The sequence below is a fragment of the Notamacropus eugenii genome, chromosome 1 (assembly GCF_028372415.1).
Source record: "Notamacropus eugenii isolate mMacEug1 chromosome 1, mMacEug1.pri_v2, whole genome shotgun sequence".
Lineage (NCBI taxonomy): Eukaryota > Metazoa > Chordata > Mammalia > Diprotodontia > Macropodidae > Notamacropus > Notamacropus eugenii.
The window spans coordinates 413,185,759-413,201,700 of NC_092872.1; the positions used below are offsets into that span (position 1 = coordinate 413,185,759).

The 15,942-nt window shown below is 38.0% G+C and overlaps 1 protein-coding gene across 5 annotated transcripts in view; it reads left to right on the forward strand.

Moving 5' to 3' along the window:
• The window catches only part of CDHR2 (cadherin related family member 2), a 73,550-nt gene that overhangs the window by 22,794 nt on the left and 34,814 nt on the right, over nt 1-15,942 (forward strand). For all 5 annotated transcript variants that reach the window (XM_072631097.1, XM_072631100.1, XM_072631099.1 and 2 more), the window contains exon 2: nt 15,573-15,634. In XM_072631097.1, the coding sequence (XP_072487198.1) occupies nt 15,589-15,634 (46 nt within the window). In that variant the 5' untranslated portion in view covers nt 15,573-15,588. The remainder of the gene's footprint in view (nt 1-15,572; nt 15,635-15,942) is intronic.

Consider the following 15,942-nt stretch of genomic DNA (forward strand, 5'->3'; position numbering starts at 1 on the left):
ATTTCTTGGTTTTGCATAAAGTCATTAGCCTCCATCTGTGCCATTCTAATTTTGAAAGAACTATTTTCTTCAGTGAGCTTTTGAATCTCCTTTTCCATTTGGCTAATTCTGCTTTTGAAAGCATTCTTCTCCTCATTGGCTTTTTGAACCTCTTTTGCCAATTGAGTTAGGCTAGTTTTCAAGGTGTTAATTTCTTCAACATTTTTTTGGGTCTCCCTTAGCAGGGAGCTGATCTGCTGTTCATGCTTTGACTTCATGTCTCTCATTTCTCTTCCCAGCTTTTCCTCCACCTCTCTAACTTGATTTTCAAAATTCTTTTTGAGCTCTTCCATGGCCTGAGCCCATTGGGTGGGCTGGGACACAGAAGCCTTGATTTCTGTGTCTTTGCCTGATGGTAAGCATTGTTCTTCCTCATCAGAAAGGAAGGGAGGAAATGCCTGTTCGCCAAGAAAGTAACCTTCTATAGTCTTATTTCTTTTCCCTTTTCTGGGCATTTTCCTAGCCAGTGACTTGACCTCTGAATATTTTCCTCACACCCACCTCACCTCCTGATCCTCCCAGCCCGTGTTTGTGGTCTGAGATTCAAATGCTGCTTCCAGCCTCACGGCTTTTGGCGTGGGCAGGGCTGCTATTCAGTATGAGATTATGTTTTGGTGCTGAGGTCGGGGCAGGGCCACCTCTCAGGCTCAGTTCCCTCAGGGGGTTTATGCACAGACCTTCCGCAATGGATTCAGGCTCCCGCCCGCTTGGGGAGCCCCTGTCTGCAGCCGCCTCTTAGCTTCTACCTCCCGGGGGGGGGCCTGAATTATGGGGGCACCCCACTCCCCTCTCGACCCGCCAAAGAGACTCTCTCACCCACCCCTGTCACCTGTGGGTGGAGGGACTTGTGCGGCCGCTGGAGATCCCGTCCCTGAAGCCTGCTCGGATCTGTTTCTCTCGGTGCCGTGGCCGCGGCAGGGCTGCACTCAGCTCCCAGTCCCGGCGCCCAGTCCGCAGCGCGAAGGACCCCCGGGCGAGAGGTTTGCAGGTCTCTCTGGAACAGAAATCTCCCTCGCTCCAATGTTCCGTGGCCTCTGGGTGCGGAATTCGCCGTGAGTTACTTCCCTGTAGCCATTCTATGGGTTGTGGGTTCAGAGCTATGTGTATGTGCGTCTTTCTACTCCACCATCTTGGCTCCGCCCCCCTAAAACATTCATTCTTGCATTCCATTTAAGTTATCATTTTATTGGCATATGGTTGGGCAAAAATAGTTTCTAATAATTGTCTTTATTTCTTTTCATTTGTTGTGAATTTTTACATTTTTGATATTGATAATATTTTTTATTTTTAATCAGATTATCTACTAGCCTATTTTATTAGTTTAGAAAGAAACCGTAACTCCCATTTTTACTTACCAGTTCTTTTTTTTGCTTTCAATTTTGTTGATTTTTTTACTTTTAGAATTTCTATTTTTGTGTTTAGTTGCTTTTTCTAGTTCTTTTTAGTTCCATGACAAATTAATTGATCTGTTCTTTCTCTCTTTTGTTGATCAAAGTGTTTAGCAATATAAATTTTCTCTGAGACTGTTTTGGCTGGGGATATTGTCTTATTCGTTTCCCCCACAAGGCTCAGTATAATGCTTTTCACACAGTAGTTTGTTAAATGGATGTATGAATAAAAGAAGTAAGTGAATGGATATAAAATAGACCTGTCCAGGAGAAAAATTTCTCTGGCAACAAATTCAGGATGGGATAATACAGGGACACCAGCCTGGAGACTGTTCTAATGGTCCAGATGCGATATGTTAAAGGGCCAGGATAGGCTAAAGACACTGAGAGTTTGAGAGGAGGGAACAGATACAATAAATATTATGAACGTAAAGTCAACAATACTTAGCAATTAATAGAGTATTGGAGGGAGGGAAAGAAAAGTCAGTCAATAAATAGTTATTAAGCACCTACCTTGTGCCACCATTGTGCTAAGTTCTGGCCATACAAAGAAAGGTAAAAGATAGTCCCTGCTCCCAAGGAACTCACATTCTACTGGGGGAAATAGCATGCAAATAAATATGTACAAACAAGCTATATACAGGATGAAAAGGAAATTATTACTGGAGGGAAGGCACTGGAATTAAAAGGGATCAGGAAAGGCTTCTTGTAGAAGGTAGGATTTTAGTTGGGATTTGAAGGAAGTCAGCGAAGCCAGGAGAAGGAGATGAGGAAGGAAAGAATTTCAGGCATGTAGAATAGTCAGAGAAATTATCCAGGAATAAGAGATGGAGTGTCTTGTTTGTGGCACAGCAAGGAGGCCAATGTCACTGGACCAAAGAGGGCAGAAAAATGACTCAGATTTTAAGTCTAGGTAACTTCGGAGATGGTAATATAATCAACTGAGAGAGAGAATAAAATTCACAGAATCTAAGTCCTAGAAAGGATCTCAGAATTTTAGTCTAACTCATACCTTAGTGAGAATCCCCTCTACTATATCTCCAACAAATGGTCATATAGCTTCTCCCTGAAGAGCTCTAGTAATGGAGATTCACTGATTTTTTAAGGAAGTCCATCCCACTTTTTTATATTGCTAATTGTGAGAATTGCCTCCTTGACTTTAAGCTAAAACCTGTTTCTTTACAACTCCCATCAGCTGTTCTTTGCTCTGCCCTCTGGGGTCAAGCAGAACAAGTAGAATCCCTCTTCCCCACAACAACTCTTCTGATACTTGAAAGCAGCTATCATATTCCCCCAGGTTTTTCCTTTTCTAGGTTAAACATTCCCAGTTCCTGCACCTTTAATACTATACCAATCAAATTACTAGGAAGATAACTTACAAAACCTGATAAATTAACAAAATTCTTTTGGAAAAAGAAGACATCTAAAATATCAAAAGAAATGATGAAAATAAGAATGAGAGAGGAATTGCACTTCCAGACCTCAAACTATATTTAAAGTAGCAGTCATTAAAAACATCTGGTGCTGGTTAAAAAGATAGAGAGATAAATCAATGGGATAGATTAGACAAAGGAGACTCAGAAATTATAAAACTCAATAATCTAATGTTTGATAAAGTGTAAAACATGAGTTGTCCAGGGAAGAACTCCTTATTTGCTAAAAACTGCTAGGAAAACTGGAAGGCAGTCTGGCAGAAATTAAGCTTAAACCACCTTCTCAAACCATACTTCACAATGCATTTTAAATGGATATGTGGCCTTACTGTTAAAGATCATGCTATAAAATAATTAGAAGAGAAACAGATCATGTACCTCTCCCAGCTATGGGTAAAAGATGTATTCTTAACCAAAGAAGAGATAGAGGCAATTGCAGATTAAAAAGATGACATTGATTCCTTGAAACTGAAAAGCTTTTGCACTGACAACATGAATGCATCTAAGATAAGAAGAAAAGTGGTTGAATGGGGGGAAAATCTTTGAATCAAATTTCTCTGAAAAGGGTTTGATATCCAAGATATATTAACAATTAACAAATAAATTTAAGACTAATAGCCTTCCCCAGTAGATAAATGATCAAGGGACATGAACAAATAGTTCTCCAAAGAAGAGCTTTGAAGTATTCACAACCACATGAAAAAATGCTCTAAGTCACTAAGAGAATTGCAAATCAAAACAATTATATTTTACTACACACTCTGAAAACTGACAAAAATTACCAAAAATAGTAAGTCAATGTTGGAGGAGTTGTGGGAAGATAGGCACATTGATACATTATTGGTGGAGCTGTGAAATGATACAACCATTTTGGAAAACAAATTTGTAATTATGCAAATAAAGTGACTAAAATATCCATACCCTTTGAACTTTGACTCCATGAGTGGGCTTATGCCTCAAAAAAAATCCATCAATAAGAAAAAACATACTCTAAAATATTTATAGCTGTACCTTCATGATAGCTAAGAATTGGAAACAGAGTAGATGTCCATTGATTGGGGAATGGATAAGCAAATTGTTGTACATGAGTGTAATGGAGTGCTATTGTACCGTAAGAACTGAAGCATATGATGAATACAGAGAAGCTTGGAAAAATCTAGATGAACTGATGCAGAGTGAAGTAAGCAGAACCAAGAAAAAATATACGCAGTAACTACAACAATGCAAATGAAAAGAATGGCATGCCAAAAAATCAAAAGTAACTGTAAAAAAATTATAAAGATCAAGCAGGACTCAAATGAAGAGCTACGAGAAGATACCCCCAACCTATCCTGTGGGAGGTGGGAGATCCACAGGTGTTACACATTGTACATATTTTTAGACTTTCTAAATGTATCAAAAATTTATGCTGACTTTTTCCCCTCTCTTATTTGTCATATGGAATGATCCTCAGGGAGGGAGAGGAGGAGGGATACTTGGAATGCTATGTTGATGTAAAGAATCTGGAAACATCAATAAAAATTATTTTTAAAAGTACATTCCCAATTCATTAAAACTGGTTTATACGTAGCATAATTGCCAAACTTCTGATCATCTTTGTCATCCTCCTCTGAATGTACTCCAACTTGTCATACAATAGGGCAGATAACCGGAAGGTCATATTTGGAAGGAAAGACAATGAGATCATTTTGTGCATGTTAAGTTTGTGTAGAATATTGACAGCAAAATCCATTGGATTTTAGCCCTTAGGTCTCTTAGAGAGATCATTTTTGGTGGAGTGGTGGGGACAGAAGCCAAATGTCAAAGAAATAATTATGAGCTGGTTAGAAATAAAAACAAGTGCTTTAGATAACTCTTTAGAAAACAAACTTTTTAAAAGAATTTAATTCTTTTTTTACCTTTTGGTTTTATTGCCACATAGTAAGCCCTTAATAAATGCTTATTGAATGATTGAATGAAAGAAAAGTCTTCTAATGTTTTTTTTCAGAGTTGTTCACATTTGTTATTTATTGTCGTGCCCTGATACTGTACTATGTTCATGTATGACAATTTATTCAGTAACTCTGCAATCGACGGATACTCCTTTGTTTCTAGTTCTTTTCTACCAAAAATATACTGCTATGAATATTTTTGAATGCCTTGGAGTTTGTGCTTGGGAGTGAGATCTTTGGGTTAAAGATCACAAACAACTTAGTCACTTTTCTAAAAAAAAAAATCCATATTGTTTTCAGAATGATTGAATCAATCTATATAGCCCCACTTACTGTGTTTTTATTTTCCTGTTTTCCTATAATTTCTCTAACATTAATCCCATCTTTTGTTATCTTTACCAATGTGCATGTGTGAGTTAAAATCTCAGTTATTATGATTTGCTTTATTCTTATTATTAATAATTTGAAGCATGTTTTGAATGATCATATAGTTTAAAATTCTTTTGAAAACTATTTTTGCATTTTTATATGGATTTTTGTTTTTTTAATAATTCATTTATTTTAGTTTTCAACATTTACTTCCATAAGATTTTGAGTTTTATATTTTCTTTCCCTCCTTTCCTATGCCCCCAAGATGGCATGCAATCTGACATGGGCTCTACATATACATTCATATTAAACATATTTTTCACATTGGTCATGTGTGTATTCATCCTTCGTTGCTGAAGAAGACCATGCTATCAGAGAAATGATGACATGACTTGCACTTGACTTTGTTTTGAGAGAGGGAGGGCTGTGCAGGTCACCAACCTCACTTCTCCTCCAGAGCCATCTGAATCCAGTGACCAGATATTCATCAGGATGACTGGAGATGACCCAGGATGAGGCAATTGGGGTTAAGTGACTTGCCCAAGGTCACGCAGCTAGTGACTGTCAAGTGTCTGAGGTGAAATTTAAACTCAGGTCCTCCTGACTCCTGCACTGGTGCTCTATCCACTGCACCACCTAGCTGCCCACATTAGTCATAATGTAAAGAAGAATTAGAACCAATGGGAGGAACTATAAGAAAGAAGAAACAAAACAAAGCAACAAGAGTATGCTTCCAGTCTTCATTCAGACTCCAAAGTTCTTTCTCTGGATGTGGATAGCATTTTCCATCATGAATCTTTTCTAGTTGTCTTAGACGCTAACATTGCTGAGGGGCTAAGTCTACCAATGTCAGTCACTGAACAATGTGGTTGTTACTGGGTACAATGTTCTCCTGCTTCTGCTCATTTCACTCAGCATCAGTACGTATGAGTCTTTCCAGGTTTTTCTGAAGTCTACCTTTTGCATTTTTTGACTGCTTTTCTTTTAGCAGTGGTTTTGCCTTATACTATTCCAATATCTACATATTTTGGACATCAGATTTCTATCAGAAATATTTGATGTGAAAATTTTTTTCCTGATTGATAATTTCTCTTCTTATCATAGCTGCATTGATTTTGTTACTGCAAAATCTCTTTAGTTTTGTGGAATAGAACTTGTAATTTTTATCTTTTTTTATCAGCTTAATCTATTGTTTAGTTCAGAATTTTTCCCCTACTGATAATTGTGAAAGATACCTCCTTCTATTTCTCTTCAATGTTTAAAAAAAACAAACCATGAGATCTTTTATATTTAAGTTGAACATGAATATTTGGGATTTATTGTGGTATATCAAGTAAGATGCTAATTTAGACCCCCTCACCCCCAACTGCTTCCCAGTTTTCCCACCAGTTTTTATTAACTCTTCACCTGCAAGTAGATTATGCAAGAGTTTATCAAATATTAGACTATTTATTAGCATTCTCTCTGATTATGGTTTATCTAGTCTGTTCCATAGACCTACTTTTTTTTCTTTTTTAAGCAGCACAAAATAGCTTAATAATTACTGCTTCATAATATAGTTTAAAACCTAAAATACTATTCTCTTTTCATTCCTGCTGTGGAAGTATATTTTTAAAAAGCTTCATTTTTAGTTTCTTTAGAAATAAGAAACAATATTTTTTCAAGACTCCAAAATCCTTGGAAAAGTCTGTAGGAAAGGAACTTTGGTGATAGCTCCAGACAAAAGAAAAAAATTTCCTTAGGAAAATAGATTTTATAACCAAATTTAGCTATCATCTTTTTCTTGTTTGCATTTTTATCCTCCCTACCCCTGAAGTGGTTTGGTAATTTACCCATTTAAGGGCAGTTGCCCCTTTACTTGTCACTCGAAGTGATTGGCAGGAACTCTCTCTTCTCTGCTGAGAAAGGATTCAGATAGGAATGGAAGACAGTTCTTTTCTTTAATTCTAGGAGTGAGGAGAGCTGTCTGGGAGGAATGGGATTGTGACTTCATTGCTTATGTGATACTAACTCAAGAATCTATGTTAGGATATCCTTTCCTTGTTTGAGATTCCTAAAAATATTATTTGAAATTGTCTTGTGTAAAAGATAGAGACTAATGTTAAATTAAATAAAACTGTTTCTGGCAGATTGGTGCCCATATGAGGAGTAAAGTGTTAGTATTAATTTTTTCTTTGATCTTATCTCTGCCCCCCCCCCCCCATTATTTCTCTTGAGATTCTAGACCAGGGGCAGGGAACCTGTGTTCATCGAGGCCCTCTACATCCTCAAGTGCAGTCCTTTCACTGAATCCAAACTTCACACGGATTTAGGACAGATTTAGACCTTTTGTTATCCCAAATGAGTTTTGCTGTTATTTTGCTAACTCTATAAAGTAACATCTTAAACTAATTTTGGTGGTATTGCCATTTTAAATATATTGGCATGACCCATCCATGAACAATGACTATCCCTACAATTATTTATCTTTTTTTATTTCTGTAGAAATTCTCAACCTCAATTTGGCTCTCATTGCTTCTAGACAATTGTACTAAACCTCCCTTAACTCACCATTCCACTCTCCTCAGTGACTTTTCCAAACCTTTTCATTACTCCTAACCTCTCATGGCTCGCTATGCTCCCACTCAGCTTAGGAACCTGGCCTCATGTTTTTTGAAAAAGATTGAGACCATTTGCTGTGAGCTCCCTCTTCTCTCCTCTTAACAGTAATGATAATAAGAGCTAACATTCATGTAGCAGTTATTATTTGCCAGGCACTGTGCTAGGTGCTTTATGAATGGTGTCTCTTTTGATTCTCACAATAGCACTGGGAAGTAGGTCCTATTATTAACCCTATTTTGTAGAAGAGGAAACAGACAAATAGAGTTGAATTGACTTGTCCAGGGTCACATAGGAAGCATTTAGCCAGCTTTGAGCTCAAGTCTTCCTGACTCCAGTTCTGGAGCTCTGTCCACTGTGCCATCTCAGTGACCTTACCTCTTCATCTCTTATCACCCAGATGCTTCTGCCACTATTTCCTCCTTTATCCTTGCCTTGTGATGAAAGGGTCTTATTCTTTACCAAGGCTAACCCCTATATTTGTTTCAAGTGATCTCATTCCATCCCATCTTTTCTAACAGATTGCTCCCCACTTCTTTCATTTATTTTCAACCTCCCTTTCTACTGGCTCATTTCCCACTACCTACAAACATGTCCATATCTTCCTTATCCTGAAGAAACCCTCCCTTAGTCCTCCTATCCCCATGAACGATTGCCCCATTGTCTTCCCCTTTGTAACTAAACTCCTCTAAAAGACTCTCTACAATAAGAGTCTCCACTTTTTCTTCTCCTGGTCTCTTCTTAACCTCTTACAACTGGGCTTCAAACTTAGTATTCCACTGAAACTTCTCTCTATAAAGTTACCACTGACCTCTTAGTTGTCAAATCCAATGTCTTTTTCTCTGTCCTTACTCTCTTTGGCCTCTCTGTGACCTTTTGCCCTGCTAATTACTCTCTCCTCCTTGATATTCAGGACACCATACTCTGCAGGTTCTCCTCCTACCTCTCTGACTGTTCTTTCTCTGTCTCCTTTGCTGGATTCCCTTCCAGAGCATGCCCTTTAACTCTAGATGTTTCTCAGGGTTCTGTCCTGGAACTTCTTTTTCTTCTATCTCTATACTACTTCACTTGGTGATCTCATCAGTTCCCATTGCTTTAATTATTATCTCTATGCCGATGATTCTCAAATCTACTTATCCTGTTCCAAACACTCTGCTGATTTCCAGTTTTTCATCTCCAACTGCTTTTCAGAGATCTCAAACTGGATGTCCAGTAGACATCTTAAACACAATATGTTCCAAACCAAACTCATTATCTCTCCCCCAAGCCCTCTCCCTCTCCTACTTTCCCTATTACTGTTAGAAAGCAACGTCATGTTCACAATTTCTCAGGCTCAAAACCTAGGAGCCTCCTGGACTATCTCTCAAATTCCACCCCCCCCCCCACCCCCCATATCCAAACTGTTGCCAAAGTCTGTTTATTTCACCTTTGCAACATTTTTTTGAATACCATGTCCCTCCATTCTCTCCTCTGATACTGCTACCAATCTAGTGCAGGCCCTCATCACCTCACATTTGTGCAAAAACTTTTCAATTTAAGGTAATCAAAATTATCCATTTTGAACTCCATAATGTTCTCTATCTCTTCTTTGGTCATAAATTTCTCCATTCTCCATAAATCTGACAAATACACTATCCCTTGCTCCTCTAATTTGTCTATAGTGTCAGACTTCATACCTAAATCATATAACCTCATATTTGAGCTATTGTAATAACCTGCTGGTGGGTCTGCCTGCCTCAAGTCTCTTCCTGATCTAATCCATCCTCCATTCATCCACTAAGCAAAAAACTCCAAATAAAAATAAACTAAGTGGCTCCCCATTGCTTCCAGGATCAAATGCAAAATGCTCTATTTGGCATTCAAAGCCCTACACAACCTAGCACCCTCCCATCTTTCCAGTCTTTTTACACCTTACTCCTTCCCACATTACAACTGTGACGTTGGCTGTTCCACAAGCAAGATACTCCCATCTCCTGACATTTTTTTCTTTGAATGTGTCTCCCATACCTAGAACATTCTCCCTCCTGCCTACTGACCTCTCTAGCTTCCTTTAAATCCCAACTAAAATCTCTTTTATTGGAAGTCTTCCCCAGATCCTCTTAATTCTGTTGCCTTCCCTCTGTTAATTTTTTCCTATTTATCCTGTATTCAACTTGCTTTGCATATGTTTGTATACTATTTTCCTTGCAAGTTCCATGAGGGCAGAGACTCTCTTATGCTTCTTTTTTTTTATTCTCATCACTTAGCACAGTGCCCAGCACATAGTAAGCACTTAATAAATGCTTGATTAATTGATGATAACTTAATTTATATAGATTTTGATTATGACTTGGTAGATTGACTTCCAGACATGCTATCCATTCGTAGTCATTTTTAATAGAATTTCCTTTATCATTTCTTCCTGATTTTTGTCATTGTTCTTTAGAAATGCCAGTGGTTTTGTGGACTTACTTTCTATGTGAATTTATTATATATCCTGATATATTATTGATACTATTATCTCAATATTTTTGCTGATTCTCTAGGGTTTTTAAGTAAAGCATCATATCTACAAATGGGGATAACGTTGTCTCCCTTTCACTAATATTTGTCTTTAATTTCTTTCTTTTACTTATACCATTAGCATTTCTGAAATTAAGTCAAATCATAGTGAGGAGAGGCATCTTTGCTTTGCTATATAACTTCAGAATTTTGGCAGTGAAGGTGAAGAAAGGCCTAGGAAAAGGTTTTCTTGGGGGGGAGTGGTGAATTAGGGAGATCTGAATATATCTGTAGACAGAAGGGAAGGAGCCAATATATATAGAGAGATTGAAGGTGTAATAGAGAGTTGGATGATGAATGGGTTAAGGTCTGGGTAAAGGTAAGAAGGTATAGGATACAGGGACATAATTGGAAGGTTAACTTTGGTTTAGAGGAGGAAAGAGGTCTTCCTCACCCTTTGACACTGAACAAGACTAGTGATACTTTCAATAGAACTAAGAAGTCTTCCTTGGAATTCTTGGAAGGAATCATGTGTTCTGTTTTAGACACCTGAGAAAGCATCTCATTGTTAAATACCTCCCTTAGCTTTCATGACTTCATTTGTCTTTCTTGGTTGTCCTTCTCACCAACTGATCATTGCTTCCCAGTGTCCTTTGTTGGATCATCATTTGTCTCCTGCCTCTTTAAGGTGGGTGCCTTATGCTCTGTCCTAGGCCATCTCCTTTATTTATAACTCTTTTCCTCTTGGGGGGGGGGGCAGGAGACGCATTGCAATGTCATAAATTCAGTTCTGGACTTGGAATGGAGAAGACTTGAGTTCAGATCTCATCTGATACTTTTTCTCTGAGTCTCAGTTTCCTCACTGGTAAAATGGAAGCAATAATATCTGTAGTAATTATCTCACAGAATTATTGTGAGAATCAAATAAGATATAAGTAAAGTGTTTTGAAAACTTGAGAGTACCATTTCAACTTCATTCTCTGAAGGTTTTGTCTTTGTATCTACAGTGCCTGAAAGAATACATAATAGGTATTTAATAGTCACTCAATAAGTTTTTGTTAAGTGCCTACTATGGACCAGGTACTATGCTAAGTCCTTTGGATGTACAGAAAGTTAAAAGACAGTCCCTGTTCTCAAGGAACTTGTGATTTAATGGTAGAGACAATAAGCAAACAAATATGTAAAATTAAGCAGGATAAATAGGAAATAATTAACAGAGGGAAGGAACTAGAATGAAGAAGGATTGGAAAAGGCTTCCTGTAGAAGGTGGAACTTGAAGAAAGCCAGGTAAGCCAGTAAGTGGAGATGAGGAGGGGCAGAATTCCAGGTATGTGAAATAGTTAGAGAAAATGCCTGGAGCAAAGAGATGGAGGACTTGTTTGTGGAGCAGCAAGGAAGCACATGTCCCTGCATCAAAGAGTGCATGGAGGGGTGTGAGGTGTAAGAGGACTGGAAAGGTGGGGGTGTAGGAGGAACTAGGTTATAAAGGGCTTTGAATAGCAAATATAGGATTTTCTATTTGATCCTGATGCTGATAAGGTGCCACTGGAGTTTACTGGGTACAGGGGTGATATGTTTGCACATATATTTTAGGAAAATCACTTTGGTGGCTGAATAAAGGATGGACTGGAGTGGGAAGAGACTTGTAGTAGGCATACCAACTAGCAAATTATTGCAATAGTTCAGGTATAAGGTGATGAGGGTGTATACTATAGTGGTGGCAAATATCAACAGAGAGAAAAAGGTGTATTCAAGAGACGTTGCAAAGGTCAAAATAAACAGGTCTTGGCAACAGATTAGACATGAGGGGTAAGAGATAGTGAGGAGATGATGAGCCTGGAGGCCTGGGGAGAATGGTGGTGTTCTTGACAGTAATAGTGAAGTTTTTTCAAGAGAAGAGGTTTGAGGGGGAAAGATAATGAGTTTGGTTTTGGATATGTTGAGTTTTTGTTTATTATTGTTATTGGTGAGGCAATTGGGTTTAAGTAACTTACCCAGAGTCACCCAGCTAGTAAGTGTCAAGTGTCTGAGGCCACATTTGAACTCAGGTCCTCCTGACTCCAGGGCTGGTGTTCTGTCCATTGCTCCACCTAGCTGCCCCTAGATTTGTGGAGTTTAATATGTCTGCTGCACATCCACTTTGAAATCTTTTAAAGGTAGTTAGAGATGTGAGATTGGAAGTCAGCAGAGAGGTTAATAAATGTTTGTTTAGTAAATGAATGAATGAATGCATTTCATCGGCTTCCATAGGCTTAATTATCTGCCATGAGTTCTAATCTCTCTTCTGAACTTCAGTCCTGTATCTTTCACTGTTGGACATCTCCACCCTGATGTTTTATTTCAACACGTCCACAATGTAACTCATTATCTTCCCCTCTAAACTCATTTTCTCCAAATTTCCTTGTTTCTATTGAGAGTGCCATGGTCCTTCTAGTTATAATGGACCTAACCTCAGAATCACCTTTGAATCTTCTCTCTCCCTTATTTAATCATTTGTCAAGTACTGTAGATTCTGTTCTCTTCTGTGTATATTGAAAATATGTTTTTGATGATCTTTTATTTCTCCTCCTCCTCTTCCTTCTTCTCCTTCCCCTATGTGTATATTATATATGCACACATAATAACGTAATATGTATGTATATAGACATGTGTGTATATTCATATGTGTGTATATGTATATGTATATACATATACACACATATGAAGGAAAGGAAACAAGCATTTATTAAGTGCCTATTATGTTCCAAGAACATTGCTAAGTGCTTTACAAATGTTATTCCATTTAATCATCACAACAACTATGGGAGGTGGGTACTGTTTTGATCTCTACTTTACAGCTGAAGAAACTGAGGCAAACAGAGGTTAAGTGACCTGTCCAGAATCACACAGCTGGTAAGCATTTGAGACTAGATTTGAACTTAGGTTAGAATTTAGATTTGAGTTTGAACTTAGAACTCGAGACTTAGATTTTAACTACCTGAGTCTAGTGTTCTATCTACTGTGCCATGAAATTCCTCCTTGAGGGCAGAGATTGTTTAATTTTTTGGCTTTACATTCCCAGTACCTAACAGGGTACCTAGCATATAAGTGCTAATTTAAAAAAAAAATTTTTTTAGTTATAAATTATCTCCTTCCATCCATATCCATCCACACCCATTGCAATGGCAAGAGATATGATACCCATTATACTTATGAAATAATGCAAAAATATTTCTGCTATCGATGTTCCCCCCAAAAAGCAAGAAAAATAAAGAAAAGAAAAATGTGTTTCAATTTACATTCTAAGTCCATCAGTTCTCTATCTGGAGACAGATCACATTTTTCACATGAGTTGTTTGGAGTTCTCGTGGCTCATTACATTGATCAGAGTTATTAAATCTTTAACAGTTGTTTATCTTTGCAATCTGGCTGTTACTGTGAAGATTGTTCTCTTACTTCTGTTGACTTCACTTTGTATCAGTTCATATAATTCTTCTCAGATTTCTTCATCATTTCTTATAGCACAATAGTATTCCATCACAATCGTATATCCATAACTTGTTCAACCATTCTCCAATTGATAGGCATCCCCTCAGTTTCCAATGCTTTGCCATCACTAAGAGAGCTGCTATAAATATTTTTTTACATAGAGGTACTTTTTCCTTATCTCCTTAGGATATAGATTTTTAATTCATTGTTTTTCTAGGTTTTTTTTTATTTGTGTGCTCAATTAATTCATCTACTCTTTCTTTCATTAGTGTAAGCATTTAGAGATATAAATTTTCCCGTAACTATGCTTTAGCTGCATTTCACAAATTTTGGTATATTGTCTCATTATTGTCATTATCTTTAATGAAACCATTGTTTCTATGACTTGTTCTTTGACTTTCATTCTGTATGATTAGGTTACTTTATTTGCAATTAATTTTTAATCTGTGCTTCAAAGGTCATTTAATGTGTGTAATTTCATTGCATTATGGTCCAAAATATTGTTTCTTGATGTCTCATGGAGTCATTAGCTTCCACTTGACTGATTCAGATTTTTAAGGAGTATTTTCTTTAATATTTTTGTTGTTTCTTTTCCCAAGCTGTTAACTTTCGTTTCATAATTTCCTTGCATAGTTCTCATTTCTTTTCCCAATTTTTCTTCTACCATTTTTATTTGATTTTTAAAATCCTTATCCCCCTCTTTTAAAATATTTCTTTAGCTCTTCTAGGAATTCTTGTTGAGTTTATGCATTTTTCTTTGATATTTTGCTTGTAGATCTTCTCAAGTCATTGTTTTCTTCTGAGCTTGTTTCTTGAGCTTCCTTATCACATTTTTATGACCAAGTTCTTTTTTTGGGGGGTTGGGGGGGTCTATTTTTCCAAACTATTTTTTGACTTTGGACTTTATTTTATGGACACTACTCACCTTTGGTGGTGGTGGAGAGGGTGACTGGCCTGGTCTTTCATGTTCTTCTGCTGTTTTCTCAGTTATGTCTAGGGACCTGTAAGTTTTTGGTGCTTTCATAGTGATATGATCCAAGGAGAGGTCTTATCATTGCCTTCCTAGTCTATATCCTGGTCCTTACCAATGGCAACCACTCTTCTCTATCCTGGAGCTATGACCTAGAACTGGGTAATGGGCAACAGGGCTGCCAAACGATGCTTGATCCTACATCCAGTACTAGCATAGGGATCCCCTGAAATCTCTTTCTGTCTAGGTATTCAATCCCTCTGTCATCCTAGCGAGTTCCAGATATTCCCCCACTGATGCTGCCACCTCCAAAGCCCATAGCCAGTGCTGCTTCCACTGAGCTGTACCTCCTACCCAACCCTCACCATGCAGACCTTTCTTTCTGTGTTCCTAAGCTGTCTCAGACTGGGAAAATCTCTTACTGTGAATTTTTGGTCATATTTTCTGCTGAGAATTCAGTTAAATACATTTTTCAAAGTAGTTATAGAGGAGTGTGTTGAGAGAACTTGGCAAGAACGCTACTCTCATTCTGCCATCTTGGCTCTACGCTGTTTCCTGGAAGTGCTAAATTGATGTTTAATTGAATTCAAGAGATGAGTAAGAATTTCCTTTGGATTTTGTAGTGGAACTCATTTAACAAAAGAAACTTATTTAACAATATCATGGAAAAGATGTAGCAAAGATACAATATTATTTCAGTTGGGTACAGATATCCTTCCTCCTGCAGGTAACGATATTTCTGGAATGTGGGAGACGTTATGGTCAGAACTGAATGTGTCTTTGAGGGATGGGGTGAGCCTACCAAGATTGGACATTTTGTTCCCACTGGTCAAATTGGGATCAGAAGAAGAAATTCTATCTGGGTGACTTTATAGAAGCCTTTTCTTTTCTACAGGTAGCCCTGGGACAGGATGGGCTGGAGCCTGCTGGTACTTCTGCCCTGTCTCTTGGTCTCCGGTAGGTATTTTCCTCCTGTCCTCTTCTTCTCTCTTGTCCTTTGTGGCTGGTGGCATGCTGATGTCTTAAGACATTGTTCTCCCACTGGCGTTCCCTCTGTGATCCAGTGGAGCCCCTGAGAGCCAGTGGCCAGATTGGGAAAGGTTATCGAAGAGGTCTGGAAACACCAATGCCCAACACTCTACCATCTTCTGGGAGGAGCATTAACATCAGCCTGCTTTCTAGAGTCTCCCTTCATGTCTTCCACCTCATCCTAGATCCTCCACATTCAAATAGTGGCTGTAGGCCCAGTCCTATGCCCAGACTGT